The 14,527-nt window shown below is 46.2% G+C and overlaps 2 protein-coding genes across 3 annotated transcripts in view; one reads left to right on the forward strand and one right to left on the reverse strand.

Moving 5' to 3' along the window:
* Positions 1-14,527, reverse strand: part of LOC118377696 (FAD synthase-like) — a 218,158-nt gene that overhangs the window by 45,780 nt on the left and 157,851 nt on the right. The window lies entirely within an intron of this gene.
* Positions 1-14,527, forward strand: part of si:dkey-246i14.3 (ephrin A4) — a 118,810-nt gene that overhangs the window by 113 nt on the left and 104,170 nt on the right. For both annotated transcript variants that reach the window (XM_052495342.1, XM_052495341.1), the window contains exon 1: positions 1-557. This exon is cut by the window's left edge. In XM_052495342.1, the coding sequence (XP_052351302.1) occupies positions 436-557 (122 nt within the window). In that variant the 5' untranslated portion in view covers positions 1-435. The remainder of the gene's footprint in view (positions 558-14,527) is intronic.

The following is a 14,527-nucleotide window of genomic DNA, read 5'->3' on the forward strand; positions in this document are numbered from 1 at the left end:
GATTATCAACAACTTGCAAGTTAACTTTAGGCATATACTCTTTAAGTTAGTGTACTTTTAAAAGTGTATTTTTGACATAAGGAAATAAGTTGTGCTGCAGCAGAATAAAGGAGGCTATCCTTTTCAGTATCAGGCAGCAACTTTACCAAACTATCTGACTTTCTTGTGTTCAGCTTTTGAGGAGTCTCTCCATCGTTTGACTTTATTCACCATGCAACAACGGTTTGCACATAGGATGTACTCCGAAAGGAAGGTATTTTGGTGAATTCGTTTGAGAACGTAGGAACGGGAATATTGCGTCAATAAAGGTGATTCTACTCCGCGTTAATCGTGGCCACTAGTCTACCTGCCACGGAATTCTTTCAACCAACCACTCCCACCCCAGTCCCCTCGTGCTGTCTTTCCGTGGGTCGCCTGCCTCGCCCGTTAACCGTGATGACGTGTGGTTGGAGTCCAGGAGCTGTCACGGTTTGGAGAACTACTGTTTTCCTGCTCAACATCGCGTGCGCAGCGTCGGCCAAGAGACACGTCGTCTACTGGAACTCCACCAACACTAGGTGAGTTAAGTGTTTCTAGAACAACCAGGGAGTCTTACCCGCTGCTCTGAAGCTGGAGAGAATAGTTTAGGGATTGTTCATTTGGTAGAGTTTATGCATTGCTCATTTGGAACAAGCCCATGAATTTCACTTTCCCATTATCTCACGTTTCTGCATGAGTAGCCCACGTCCTTTTGCATTAGCCTACTGCACAAACAGGACAACACCATAGTGTTTATGCATATTAGTCCACTGAGTGAACTCGAAGCACATTGAGATTGGGCAACGTTCAACCTCCAACCCTGTGGTGCCCTAACTGAACTGTGTGATAGGTCTAACTATAACAGGAGTCAGGACTTCTCCTTCCTACATTAATGTCAAACCTCCAACCCTGTGGTGCCCTAACTGAACTGTGTGATAGGTCTAACTATAACAGGAGTCAGAACTTCTCCTTCCTACATTCATGTCAAACCTCCAACCCTGTGGTGCCCTAACTGAACTGTGTGATAGGTCTAACTATAACAGGAGTCAGGACTTCTCCTTCCTACATTCATGTCAAACATCCAACCCTGCTTTTACCTGTATTGACATGCTCACCTGCACGGTTATGCAAGAACTAACATTTCAAACGGTGATGGCTGCCCATGCAGGTCAACAGGCATGAGTCAAGTTGTGCTGACAGCTTCTCCAACACACACACATTACCCAGTCCTTTACTAATGCATAACCCACCACTAGTCTTCATCATACCCTGGTGCTGACAGCTTCTCCAACACACACACATTACCCAGTCCTTTACTAATGCATAACCCACCACTAGTCTTCATCATACCCTGGTGCTGACAGCTTCTCCACACACACACACACATTACCCAGTCCTTTACTAATGCATAACCCACCACTAGTCTTCATCATACCCTGGTGAAGACAGCTTCTCCAACACACACACATTACCCAGTCCTTTACTAATGCATAACCCACCACTAGTCTTCATCATACCCTGGTGCTGACAGCTTCTCCAACACACCCACATTACCCAGTCCTTTACTAATGCATAACCCACCACTAGTCTTCATCATACCCTGGTGAAGACAGCTTCTCCAACACACACACATTACCCAGTCCTTTACTAATGCATAACCCACCACTAGTCTTCATCACACCCCGGTGCTGACAGCTTCTCCAACACACACACATTACCCAGTCCTTTACTAATGCATAACCCACCACTAGTCTTCATCATACCCTGGTGCTGACAGCTTCTCCAACACACACACATTACCCAGTCCTTTACTAATGCATAACCCACCACTAGTCTTCATCATACCCTGGTGCTGACAGCTTCTCCAACACACACACACATTACCCAGTCCTTTACTAATGCATAACCCACCACTAGTCTTCATCATACCCTGGTGAAGACAGCTTCTCCAACACACACACATTACCCAGTCCTTTACTAATGCATAACCCACCACTAGTATTCATCATACCCTGGTGAAGACAGCTTCTCCAACACACACACATTACCCAGTCCTTTATTAATGCATAACCCACCACTAGTCTTCATCATACCCTGGTGAAGACAGCTTCTCCAACACACACACATTACCCAGTCCTTTACTAATGCATAACCCACCACTAGTCTTCATCATACCCTGGTGCTGACAGCTTCTCCAACACACGCACATTTCCCAGTCCTTTACTAATGCATAACCCACCACTAGTCTTCATCATACCCTGGTGCTGACAGCTTCTCCAACACACACACATTACCCAGTCCTTTACTAATGCATAACCCACCACTAGTCTTCATCACACCCCGGTGCTGACAGCTTCTCCAACACACACACATTACCCAGTCCTTTACTAATGCATAACCCACCACTAGTCTTCATCATACCCTGGTGCTGACAGCTTCTCCAACACACACACATTACCCAGTCCTTTACTAATGCATAACCCACCACTAGTCTTCATCATACCCTGGTGCTGACAGCTTCTCCAACACACACACACATTACCCAGTCCTTTACTAATGCATAACCCACCACTAGTCTTCATCATACCCTGGTGAAGACAGCTTCTCCAACACACACACATTACCCAGTCCTTTACTAATGCATAACCCACCACTAGTCTTCATCATACCCTGGTGCTGACAGCTTCTCCAACACACCCACATTACCCAGTCCTTTACTAATGCATAACCCACCACTAGTCTTCATACCCTGGTGCTGACAGCTTCTCCAACACACCCACATTACCCAGTCCTTTACTAATGCATAACCCACCACTAGTCTTCATACCCTGGTGCTGACAGCTTCTCCAACACACCCACATTACCCAGTCCTTTACTAATGCATAACCCACCACTAGTCTTCATACCCTGGTGCTGACAGCTTCTCCAACACACCCACATTACCCAGTCCTTTACTAATGCATAACCCACCACTAGTCTTCATCATACCCTGGTGCTGACAGCTTCTCCAACACACACACACACACATTACCCAGTCCTTTACTAATGCATAACCCACCACTAGTCTTCATCATACCCTGGTGAAGACAGCTTCTCCAACACACACACATTACCCAGTCCTTTACTAATGCATAACCCACCACTAGTCTTCATCATACCCTGGTGAAGACAGCTTCTCCAACACACCCACATTACCCAGTCCTTTACTAATGCATAACCCACCACTAGTCTTCATCATACCCTGGTGAAGACAGCTTGGCTGTTGAAACATTGGTAATAAATGACTACATCTGAGCTCCTCGAGTGTGCAGCACTTTTCTTTTTAAAGAGGCAAAGCAATAGACCTAGTTTGAATGAATACTTTACAGATGTATTCTTCCCTCCTTCCTTCATGGAGGTAATGATCACTGCTCTGACATGACTGTGTTAGTTGAGGTAATGATCACTGCTCTGACGTGACTGTGTTAGTTGAGGTAATGATCACTGCTCTGACGTGACTGTGCTAGTTGAGGTAATGATCACTGCTCTGACGTGACTGTGTTAGTTGAGGTAATGATCACTGCTCTGACGTGACTGTGCTAGTTGAGGTAATGATCACTGCTCTGACGTGACTGTGTTAGTTGAGGTAATGATCACTGCTCTGACGTGACTGTGTTAGTTGAGGTAATGATCACTGCTCTGACGTGACTGTGTTAGTTGAGGTAATGATCACTGCTCTGACGTGACTGTGTTAGTTGAGGTAATGATCACTGCTCTGACGTGACTGTGTTAGTTGAGGTAATGATCACTGCTCTGACGTGACTGTGCTAGTTGAGGTAATGATCACTGCTCTGACGTGACTGTGCTAGTTGAGGTAATGATCACTGCTCTGACGTGACTGTGCTAGTTGAGGTAATGATCACTGCTCTGACGTGACTGTGTTAGTTGAGGTAATGATCACTGCTCTGACGTGACTGTGTTAGTTGAGGTAATGATCACTGCTCTGACGTGACTGTGTTAGTTGAGGTAATGATCACTGCTCTGACGTGACTGTGTTAGTTGAGGTAATGATCACTGCTCTGACGTGACTGTTAGTTCTGTAGTGGAAATCCTTGCGTTCACTTGTCTAGCCATGTTGTGGTAGTGATTTATATGTAGGAAGCATTCAAACAGGGTCCTAGATACTGAACTATTGTGCTGACAGGTGTGTTTGAATCCAAACCACCGCCAAGTGTTTAGTTGGTAATGGGAGCGTGCTGTGTGGTTTTGTATAGTGTGTGTGTGTAATGAGTTGATTGGGGTCAGTAGTCAGGCAGAGAGAGGTTCACCTGCAGATCCAGGTGTTACCAAGCAGCTAATTGAAGACTAGAGCTGTGGAAGCTGCACCACCGCTGGGTGTCCTATATCTTACTAACCGACTGTCCGGCCAGACAGGTAGGTAGGGGCCCCAGCAACATACTGTGTTCATCAATCACTGATCTGATTGGCCTGAAAGGGATACTTCAGAATTTGTACAATTTATAATGTATCTGCCTCCAGTATTAAGGAGGTTGGAGATAATTTCAGCATTGGCTCGTGAAACTAACGCTAGTTATCAACTTCATTCAAAGTGCACATAGAGATATAAATTGTATCCAGGAGTTCATCTGACTCTGGGGAAGTAGATAAAGGGCCTCATTAGGTTTGGGCGGTATACCATGTACTGGGGTATTTGGAAATAGTATCCAGTAGATAAAGGGCCTCATTAGGTTTGGGTGGTATACCATGTACTGGGGTATTTGGAAATAGTATCCAGTAGATAAAGGGCCTCATTAGGTTTGGGTGGTATACCATGTACTGGGGTATTTGGAAATAGTATCCAGTAGATAAAGGGCCTCATTAGGTTTGGGTGGTATACCATGTACTGGGGTATTTGGAAATAGTTTTTTTAATACCGTTGTAACTATTTCTTTTAAGTTTTTCAATAAATGTATTTGTAGCTGATAAAGCAGATTGCTTTCTTCATTTCACCATTCTTCATTATTTCCCATTATAAAGGTTACCGTAGTTCACCAGAACAGTTGAGCCAGTCAGGTGTTTGTTTGTTAACAGCACAACAGGAGAAAGCGGGAGCAGGTGTGTCCAGTTGTCTATTGACAGGCGTTGTGTTTTATATTGAAAGTCAAGTGTTTTTCTGCTTCAAAAGAGTGATCAGGGGCGAGTAAGTATTGTTTTCCTTCGCAACAAAATGTATTGGTGCAACACATTTGTCAGGAGTGCAACGCTACTCGGCTGGCAGCCGCACAAGGAAATGAGCTTACAATGAAAAAGTGTTTTTTTTTATATATATTTTTTTAACAATTCATGGCCATCACATTTCTAATGTTTATCATAGAAATAATGTAGCCAGCAACATTTGGTAATGTTTTGTTTAAAGTTAATCTTGCATTTGACCAGAAAGTAGGCTACCTGTAGGATGCCTGTTTGTGAATTCCCATCCGAGTGGAGGAATGCAATTAGAATAAGAATCATTTTAGATCTGCGTTCATAAAATGCTGCAAGATATTATTTTATGCATTTGATCTTTTTGCTTTTGTGAAAAACGCAGAAAACACAACCCCTAAGTTTAACTTGCTAGTTATCTAAGTAAGTGGCTGAATTAAGGAGGAGACGGTGCATCATTCGCTTGTAAATGTCCAAACTCACCAACAATTATATTTGTTAGCGCTTACCAATCAATATATGTATATCCTGATGAGCTGGATTGCCTGTCTTTGCATGTATTTAGCTAACAGCTTCCATGGAAATGAGCTATTACTTGTGCTAATTTTGTCAGTATTCTGGTAATAGACACCCAAATGGGCTTTTTTCCCTTTTGTGGCGCCCCCTTGTGTAATTAGCCGGTAATAGCGTAAATCCCTGGATGAGAGAAAGACGCAATGACGATATGAAAATCTGGATACCGCCCAAACCTAGGCCTCATTGCCAAAATCTCAAAGTATCCCTTAAACCTAACGTAAATATTTTAACATGGTCCAAATGTTATGAAATGCATACTTCCTCCGTTCCCTGAGGAAATCTGACCTGCATGTATGTGATTGGATGACTGAACGTATGGTTGCCATCCTACTGTTTTCACCAATTAAATATAAATTCCTCAAGGAATGAAGGAAGAGTTTTATAACTATTTGGAACGGGGCCCTGGAATTGTGAACCACCTAAAATTGCTTGGGAAACACCGCTGCACCTCTCAGGGGAAGCTGGAAGGGTCACACTCTGTGTCAAGGAAAACACTTTCTGCTGCACCACCACCCAATCAGAAACCCATCAGTGTGTCTGTGATACTGCACCCAGGACAGGGTCCCCAGGGGCCAGAGTGTGTGTGTTGTTGCTCTCATGCCCACTCTCCTGCACCTCCCTCTTCTCCCTCATCCTTCTATCCCCTGCCCTCTCCTCTCTCTCTCTCTGTCCAGAGCAGGATATTGGCTGTGTGATTAGTTTAGGTTCAGCCATTTTCCCTGAGCTGCTGTTGAGAAGCTATAGGCTGTCCCAAGGCCCATAAACCTGGTCAAGCGACCACTGCCTCAATCTACCTCTGTCTCTGCAATATACCACACCACAGTGCTCTCTTAACCACATATCTAGGATCAGCTCACCCTCCCCAAACCCGATCCTTAACCATTAAGGCTGAACAACAAAACTGACCTGATATCAGTGTCTAGTGGCGTCATCCTACTGCAGTGAGGGTCTAGTGGCGTCATCCTACTGCACTGAGGGTCTAGTGGAGGACCGAGATGGGCGACAGCTGACATTTAACATTAACACCAGGCTCCTACAGTCACAACACACAGCAGGCTGCTGTTAATATAGATGATTTAGGACCCTGGCTTGTCACCTTTTCCCATAGAAATCCAGATTTATAGTTTTAATGAAGTAGAAGCAGTGATGTGTGAACAGGGGTTTATAAAGTCAGCCATCTAGTTAAAATGGCTGGAACAAAGACTATAGCCTGGCTGCTGTAATGTATTACTGCTGCACAATTAGCTAGCAGACTCTTCGCTAGCACTTTATAAAACGCTCATTAATATATATTAATAAACTAATTTACATAGTATGTCTTACTAATAAATTAGTATTTTGACAATTATAAATGTATCATTTTAAGCATTACACACATTTATATGCAATAAGAGTAATTGCTTAGTAATTGAACGTTATTAAATAAGTGATTAAAATTATTGAAGTGTATCTGGCTCTAGTCTAAATCAAAGATTTACAGCAGGAGAGTTAGACACGTAGATTTGTTTTGTTGTCATTTTATATCCTGAATGAGTGTTTTCTACAGGAGCTGTCTCATTGACCAGGACTCCACATTCTCCATCTCTGTGGTACTTCCTGGTTTAAATTAAGGTGATTCTGTCCCAGTGTGTAGCTACAGTATAGTATGCAGCGTTCTGTCCCAGTGTGGAGCTACAGTATAGTATGCAGCGTTCTGTCCCAGTGCGTAGCTACAGTATAGTATGCAGCGTTCTGTCCCAGTGCGTAGCTACAGTATAGTATGCAGCGTTCTGTCCCAGTGTGTAGCTACAGTATAGTATGCAGCGTTCTGTCCCAGTGTGGAGCTACAGTATAGTATGCAGCGTTCTGTCCCAGTGCGTAGCTACAGTATAGTATGCAGCGTTCTGTCCCAGTGTGTAGCTACAGTATAGTATGCAGCGTTCTGTCCCAGTGCGTAGCTACAGTATAGTATGCAGCGTTCTGTCCCAGTGCGTAGCTACAGTATAGTATGCAGCGTTCTGTCCCAGTGCGTAGCTACAGTATAGTATGCAGCGTTCTGTCCCAGTGCGGAGCTACAGTATAGTATGCAGCGTTCTGTCCCAGTGCGTAGCTACAGTATAGTATGCAGCGTTCTGTCCCAGTGTGTAGCTACAGTATAGTATGCAGCGTTCTGTCCCAGTGCGTAGCTACAGTATAGTATGCAGCGTTCTGTCCCAGTGCGTAGCTACAGTATAGTATGCAGCGTTCTGTCCCAGTGTGTAGCTACAGTATAGTATGCAGCGTTCTGTCCCAGTGCGTAGCTACAGTATAGTATGCAGCGTTCTGTCCCAGTGTGTAGCTACAGTATAGTATGCAGCGTTCTGTCCCAGTGTGGAGCTACAGTATAGTATGCAGCGTTCTGTCCCAGTGTGGAGCTACAGTATAGTATGCAGCGTTCTGTCCCAGTGCGTAGCTACAGTATAGTATGCAGCGTTCTGTCCCAGTGCGTAGCTACAGTATAGTATGCAGCGTTCTGTCCCAGTGTGTAGCTACAGTATAGTATGCAGCGTTCTGTCCCAGTGTGGAGCTACAGTATAGTATGCAGCGTTCTGTCCCAGTGTGGAGCTACAGTATAGTATGCAGCGTTCTGTCCCAGTGCGTAGCTACAGTATAGTATGCAGCGTTCTGTCCCAGTGTGTAGCTACAGTATAGTATGCAGCGTTCTGTCCCAGTGTGTAGCTACAGTATAGTATGCAGCGTTCTGTCCCAGTGTGTAGCTACAGTATAGTATGCAGCGTTCTGTCCCAGTGTGTAGCTACAGTATAGTATGCAGTCCCAGTGTGGAGCTGTCCCAGTGTGGAGCTACAGTATAGTATGCAGCGTTCTGTCCCAGTGTGGAGCTACAGTATAGTATGCAGCGTTCTGTCCCAGTGTGTAGCTACAGTATAGTATGCAGCGTTCTGTCCCAGTGTGGAGCTACAGTATAGTATGCAGCGTTCTGTCCCAGTGTGGAGCTACAGTATAGTATGCAGCGTTCTGTCCCAGTGCGTAGCTACAGTATAGTATGCAGCGTTCTGTCCCAGTGTGTAGCTACAGTATAGTATGCAGCGTTCTGTCCCAGTGTGGAGCTACAGTATAGTATGCAGCGTTCTGTCCCAGTGTGTAGCTACAGTATAGTATGCAGCGTTCTGTCCCAGTGCAGTATAGTAGCTACAGTATAGTATGCAGCGTTCTGTCCCAGTGTGTAGCTACAGTATAGTATGCAGCGTTCTGTCCCAGTGTGTAGCTACAGTATAGTATGCAGCGTTCTGTCCCAGTGTGTAGCTACAGTATAGTATGCAGCGTTCTGTCCCAGTGTGGAGCTACAGTATAGTATGCAGCGTTCTGTCCCAGTGTGTAGCTACAGTATAGTATGCAGCGTTCTGTCCCAGTGTGTAGCTACAGTATAGTATGCAGCGTTCTGTCCCAGTGTGTAGCTACAGTATAGTATGCAGCGTTCTGTCCCAGTGTGGAGCTACAGTATAGTATGCAGCGTTCTGTCCCAGTGTGGAGCTACAGTATAGTATGCAGCGTTCTGTCCCAGTGTGGAGCTACAGTATAGTATGCAGCGTTCTGTCCCAGTGCGTAGCTACAGTATAGTATGCAGCGTTCTGTCCCAGTGTGTAGCTACAGTATAGTATGCAGCGTTCTGTCCCAGTGTGGAGCTACAGTATAGTATGCAGCGTTCTGTCCCAGTGTGGAGCTACAGTATAGTATGCAGCGTTCTGTCCCAGTGTGGAGCTACAGTATAGTATGCAGCGTTCTGTCCCAGTGCGTAGCTACAGTATAGTATGCAGCGTTCTGTCCCAGTGTGTAGCTACAGTATAGTATGCAGCGTTCTGTCCCAGTGTGTAGCTACAGTATAGTATGCAGCGTTCTGTCCCAGTGTGTAGCTACAGTATAGTATGCAGCGTTCTGTCCCAGTGTGTAGCCAGTATAGTATGTGTCCCAGTGTGGAGCTACAGTATAGTATGCAGCGTTCTGTCCCAGTGTGGAGCTACAGTATAGTATGCAGCGTTCTGTCCCAGTGTGTAGCTACAGTATAGTATGCAGCGTTCTGTCCCAGTGTGGAGCTACAGTATAGTATGCAGCGTTCTGTCCCAGTGTGGAGCTACAGTATAGTATGCAGCGTTCTGTCCCAGTGTGTAGCTACAGTATAGTATGCAGCGTTCTGTCCCAGTGTGTAGCTACAGTATAGTATGCAGCGTTCTGTCCCAGTGCGTAGCTACAGTATAGTATGCAGCGTTCTGTCCCAGTGTGTAGCTACAGTATAGTATGCAGCGTTCTGTCCCAGTGTGTAGCTACAGTATAGTATGCAGCGTTCTGTCCCAGTGTGTAGCTACAGTATAGTATGCAGCGTTCTGTCCCAGTGTGTAGCTACAGTATAGTATGCAGCGTTCTGTCCCAGTGTGTAGCTACAGTATAGTATGCAGCGTTCTGTCCCAGTGTGTAGCTACAGTATAGTATGCAGCGTTCTGTCCCAGTGTGTAGCTACAGTATAGTATGCAGCGTTCTGTCCCAGTGTGGAGCTACAGTATAGTATGCAGCGTTCTGTCCCAGTGTGGTAGCTACAGTATAGTATGCAGCGTTCTGTCCCAGTGTGTAGCTACAGTATAGTATGCAGCGTTCTGTCCCAGTGTGTAGCTACAGTATAGTATGCAGCGTTCTGTCCCAGTGTGGAGCTACAGTATAGTATGCAGCGTTCTGTCCCAGTGCGTAGCTACAGTATAGTATGCAGCGTTCTGTCCCAGTGTGTAGCTACAGTATAGTATGCAGCGTTCTGTCCCAGTGCGTAGCTACAGTATAGTATGCAGCGTTCTGTCCCAGTGTGTAGCTACAGTATAGTATGCAGCGTTCTGTCCCAGTGTGTAGCTACAGTATAGTATGCAGCGTTCTGTCCCAGTGCGTAGCTACAGTATAGTATGCAGCGTTCTGTCCCAGTGTGTAGCTACAGTATAGTATGCAGCGTTCTGTCCCAGTGTGTAGCTACAGTATAGTATGCAGCGTTCTGTCCCAGTGTGTAGCTACAGTATAGTATGCAGCGTTCTGTCCCAGTGTGTAGCTACAGTATAGTATGCAGCGTTCTGTCCCAGTGAGTAGCGTTCTGTCCCAGTGTGTAGCTACAGTATAGTATGCAGCGTTCTGTCCCAGTGTGTAGCTACAGTATAGTATGCAGCGTTCTGTCCCAGTGTGGAGCTACAGTATAGTATGCAGCGTTCTGTCCCAGTGTGGAGCTACAGTATAGTATGCAGCGTTCTGTCCCAGTGTGGAGCTACAGTATAGTATGCAGCGTTCTGTCCCAGTGTGTAGCTACAGTATAGTATGCAGCGTTCTGTCCCAGTGCGTAGCTACAGTATAGTATGCAGCGTTCTGTCCCAGTGTGTAGCTACAGTATAGTATGCAGCGTTCTGTCCCAGTGCGTAGCTACAGTATAGTATGCAGCGTTCTGTCCCAGTGTGTAGCTACAGTATAGTATGCAGCGTTCTGTCCCACAGCTACAGTATAGTATGCAGCGTTCTGTCCCAGTGTGTAGCTACAGTATAGTATGCAGCGTTCTGTCCCAGTGCGTAGCTACAGTATAGTATGCAGCGTTCTGTCCCAGTGCGTAGCTACAGTATAGTATGCAGCGTTCTGTCCCAGTGCGTAGCTACAGTATAGTATGCAGCGTTCTGTCCCAGTGTGTAGCTACAGTATAGTATGCAGCGTTCTGTCCCAGTGCGTAGCTACAGTATAGTATGCAGCGTTCTGTCCCAGTGTGGAGCTACAGTATAGTATGCAGCGTTCTGTCCCAGTGTGTAGCTACAGTATAGTATGCAGCGTTCTGTCCCAGTGTGTAGCTACAGTATAGTATGCAGCGTTCTGTCCCAGTGCGTAGCTACAGTATAGTATGCAGCGTTCTGTCCCAGTGTGTAGCTACAGTATAGTATGCAGCGTTCTGTCCCAGTGTGTAGCTACAGTATAGTATGCAGCGTTCTGTCCCAGTGCGTAGCTACAGTATAGTATGCAGCGTTCTGTCCCAGTGTGTAGCTACAGTATAGTATGCAGCGTTCTGTCCCAGTGTGGAGCTACAGTATAGTATGCAGCGTTCTGTCCCAGTGTGGAGCTACAGTATAGTATGCAGCGTTCTGTCCCAGTGCGTAGCTACAGTATAGTATGCAGCGTTCTGTCCCAGTGCGTAGCTACAGTATAGTATGCAGCGTTCTGTCCCAGTGTGTAGCTACAGTATAGTATGCAGCGTTCTGTCCCAGTGTGGAGCTACAGTATAGTATGCAGCGTTCTGTCCCAGTGTGGAGCTACAGTATAGTATGCAGCGTTCTGTCCCAGTGCGTAGCTACAGTATAGTATGCAGCGTTCTGTCCCAGTGTGTAGCTACAGTATAGTATGCAGCGTTCTGTCCCAGTGTGTAGCTACAGTATAGTATGCAGCGTTCTGTCCCAGTGTGTAGCTACAGTATAGTATGCAGCGTTCTGTCCCAGTGTGGAGCTACAGTATAGTATGCAGCGTTCTGTCCCAGTGTGGAGCTACAGTATAGTATGCAGCGTTCTGTCCCAGTGTGGAGCTACAGTATAGTATGCAGCGTTCTGTCCCAGTGTGTAGCTACAGTATAGTATGCAGCGTTCTGTCCCAGTGTGGAGCTACAGTATAGTATGCAGCGTTCTGTCCCAGTGTGTAGCTACAGTATAGTATGCAGCGTTCTGTCCCAGTGTGTAGCTACAGTATAGTATGCAGCGTTCTGTCCCAGTGCGTAGCTACAGTATAGTATGCAGCGTTCTGTCCCAGTGCGTAGCTACAGTATAGTATGCAGCGTTCTGTCCCAGTGTGTAGCTACAGTATAGTATGCAGCGTTCTGTCCCAGTGTGTAGCTACAGTATAGTATGCAGCGTTCTGTCCCAGTGAGTAGCTACAGTATAGTATGCAGCGTTCTGTCCCAGTGTGTAGCTACAGTATAGTATGCAGCGTTCTGTCCCAGTGTGTAGCTACAGTATAGTATGCAGCGTTCTGTCCCAGTGTGTAGCTACAGTATAGTATGCAGCGTTCTGTCCCAGTGTGGAGCTACAGTATAGTATGCAGCGTTCTGTCCCAGTGTGGAGCTACAGTATAGTATGCAGCGTTCTGTCCCAGTGCGTAGCTACAGTATAGTATGCAGCGTTCTGTCCCAGTGCGGAGCTACAGTATAGTATGCAGCGTTCTGTCCCAGTGTGGAGCTACAGTATAGTATGCAGCGTTCTGTCCCAGTGCGTAGCTACAGTATAGTATGCAGCGTTCTGTCCCAGTGTGGAGCTACAGTATAGTATGCAGCGTTCTGTCCCAGTGCGTAGCTACAGTATAGTATGCAGCGTTCTGTCCCAGTGTGTAGCTACAGTATAGTATGCAGCGTTCTGTCCCAGTGTGTAGCTACAGTATAGTATGCAGCGTTCTGTCCCAGTGCGTAGCTACAGTATAGTATGCAGCGTTCTGTCCCAGTGCGTAGCTACAGTATTATATGCAGCGTTCTGTCCCAGTGTGTAGCTACAGTATAGTATGCAGCGTTCTGTCCCAGTGCGTAGCTACAGTATAGTATGCAGCGTTCTGTCCCAGTGCGTAGCTACAGTATAGTATGCAGCGTTCTGTCCCAGTGTGTAGCTACAGTATAGTATGCAGCGTTCTGTCCCAGTGTGTAGCTACAGTATAGTATGCAGCGTTCTGTCCCAGTGCGTAGCTACAGTATAGTATGCAGCGTTCTGTCCCAGTGTGTAGCTACAGTATAGTATGCAGCGTTCTGTCCCAGTGTGGAGCTACAGTATAGTATGCAGCGTTCTGTCCCAGTGCGTAGCTACAGTATAGTATGCAGCGTTCTGTCCCAGTGTGGAGCTACAGTATAGTATGCAGCGTTCTGTCCCAGTGTGTAGCTACAGTATAGTATGCAGCGTTCTGTCCCAGTGTGGAGCTACAGTATAGTATGCAGCGTTCTGTCCCAGTGCGTAGCTACAGTATAGTATGCAGCGTTCTGTCCCAGTGTGTAGCTACAGTATAGTATGCAGCGTTCTGTCCCAGTGCGTAGCTACAGTATAGTATGCAGCGTTCTGTCCCAGTGTGGAGCTACAGTATAGTATGCAGCGTTCTGTCCCAGTGCGTAGCTACAGTATAGTATGCAGCGTTCTGTCCCAGTGTGGAGCTACAGTATAGTATGCAGCGTTCTGTCCCAGTGCGTAGCTACAGTATAGTATGCAGCGTTCTGTCCCAGTGCGTAGCTACAGTATAGTATGCAGCGTTCTGTCCCAGTGTGTAGCTACAGTATAGTATGCAGCGTTCTGTCCCAGTGTGTAGCTACAGTATAGTATGCAGCGTTCTGTCCCAGTGTGGAGCTACAGTATAGTATGCAGCGTTCTGTCCCAGTGCGTAGCTACAGTATAGTATGCAGCGTTCTGTCCCAGTGTGTAGCTACAGTATAGTATGCAGCGTTCTGTCCCAGTGTGTAGCTACAGTATAGTATGCAGCGTTCTGTCCCAGTGTGTAGCTACAGTATAGTATGCAGCGTTCTGTCCCAGTGTGTAGCTACAGTATAGTATGCAGCGTTCTGTCCCAGTGTGGAGCTACAGTATAGTATGCAGCGTTCTGTCCCAGTGTGTAGCTACAGTATAGTATGCAGCGTTCTGTCCCAGTGTGTAGCTACAGTATAGTATGCAGCGTTCTGTCCCAGTGCGTAGCTACAGTATAGTATGCAGCGTTCTGTCCCAGTGCGTAGCTACAGTATAGTATGCAGCGTTCTGTCTGT

Source organism: Oncorhynchus keta, chromosome 34 (assembly GCF_023373465.1).
Source record: "Oncorhynchus keta strain PuntledgeMale-10-30-2019 chromosome 34, Oket_V2, whole genome shotgun sequence".
NCBI classification, from domain to species: domain Eukaryota; kingdom Metazoa; phylum Chordata; class Actinopteri; order Salmoniformes; family Salmonidae; genus Oncorhynchus; species Oncorhynchus keta.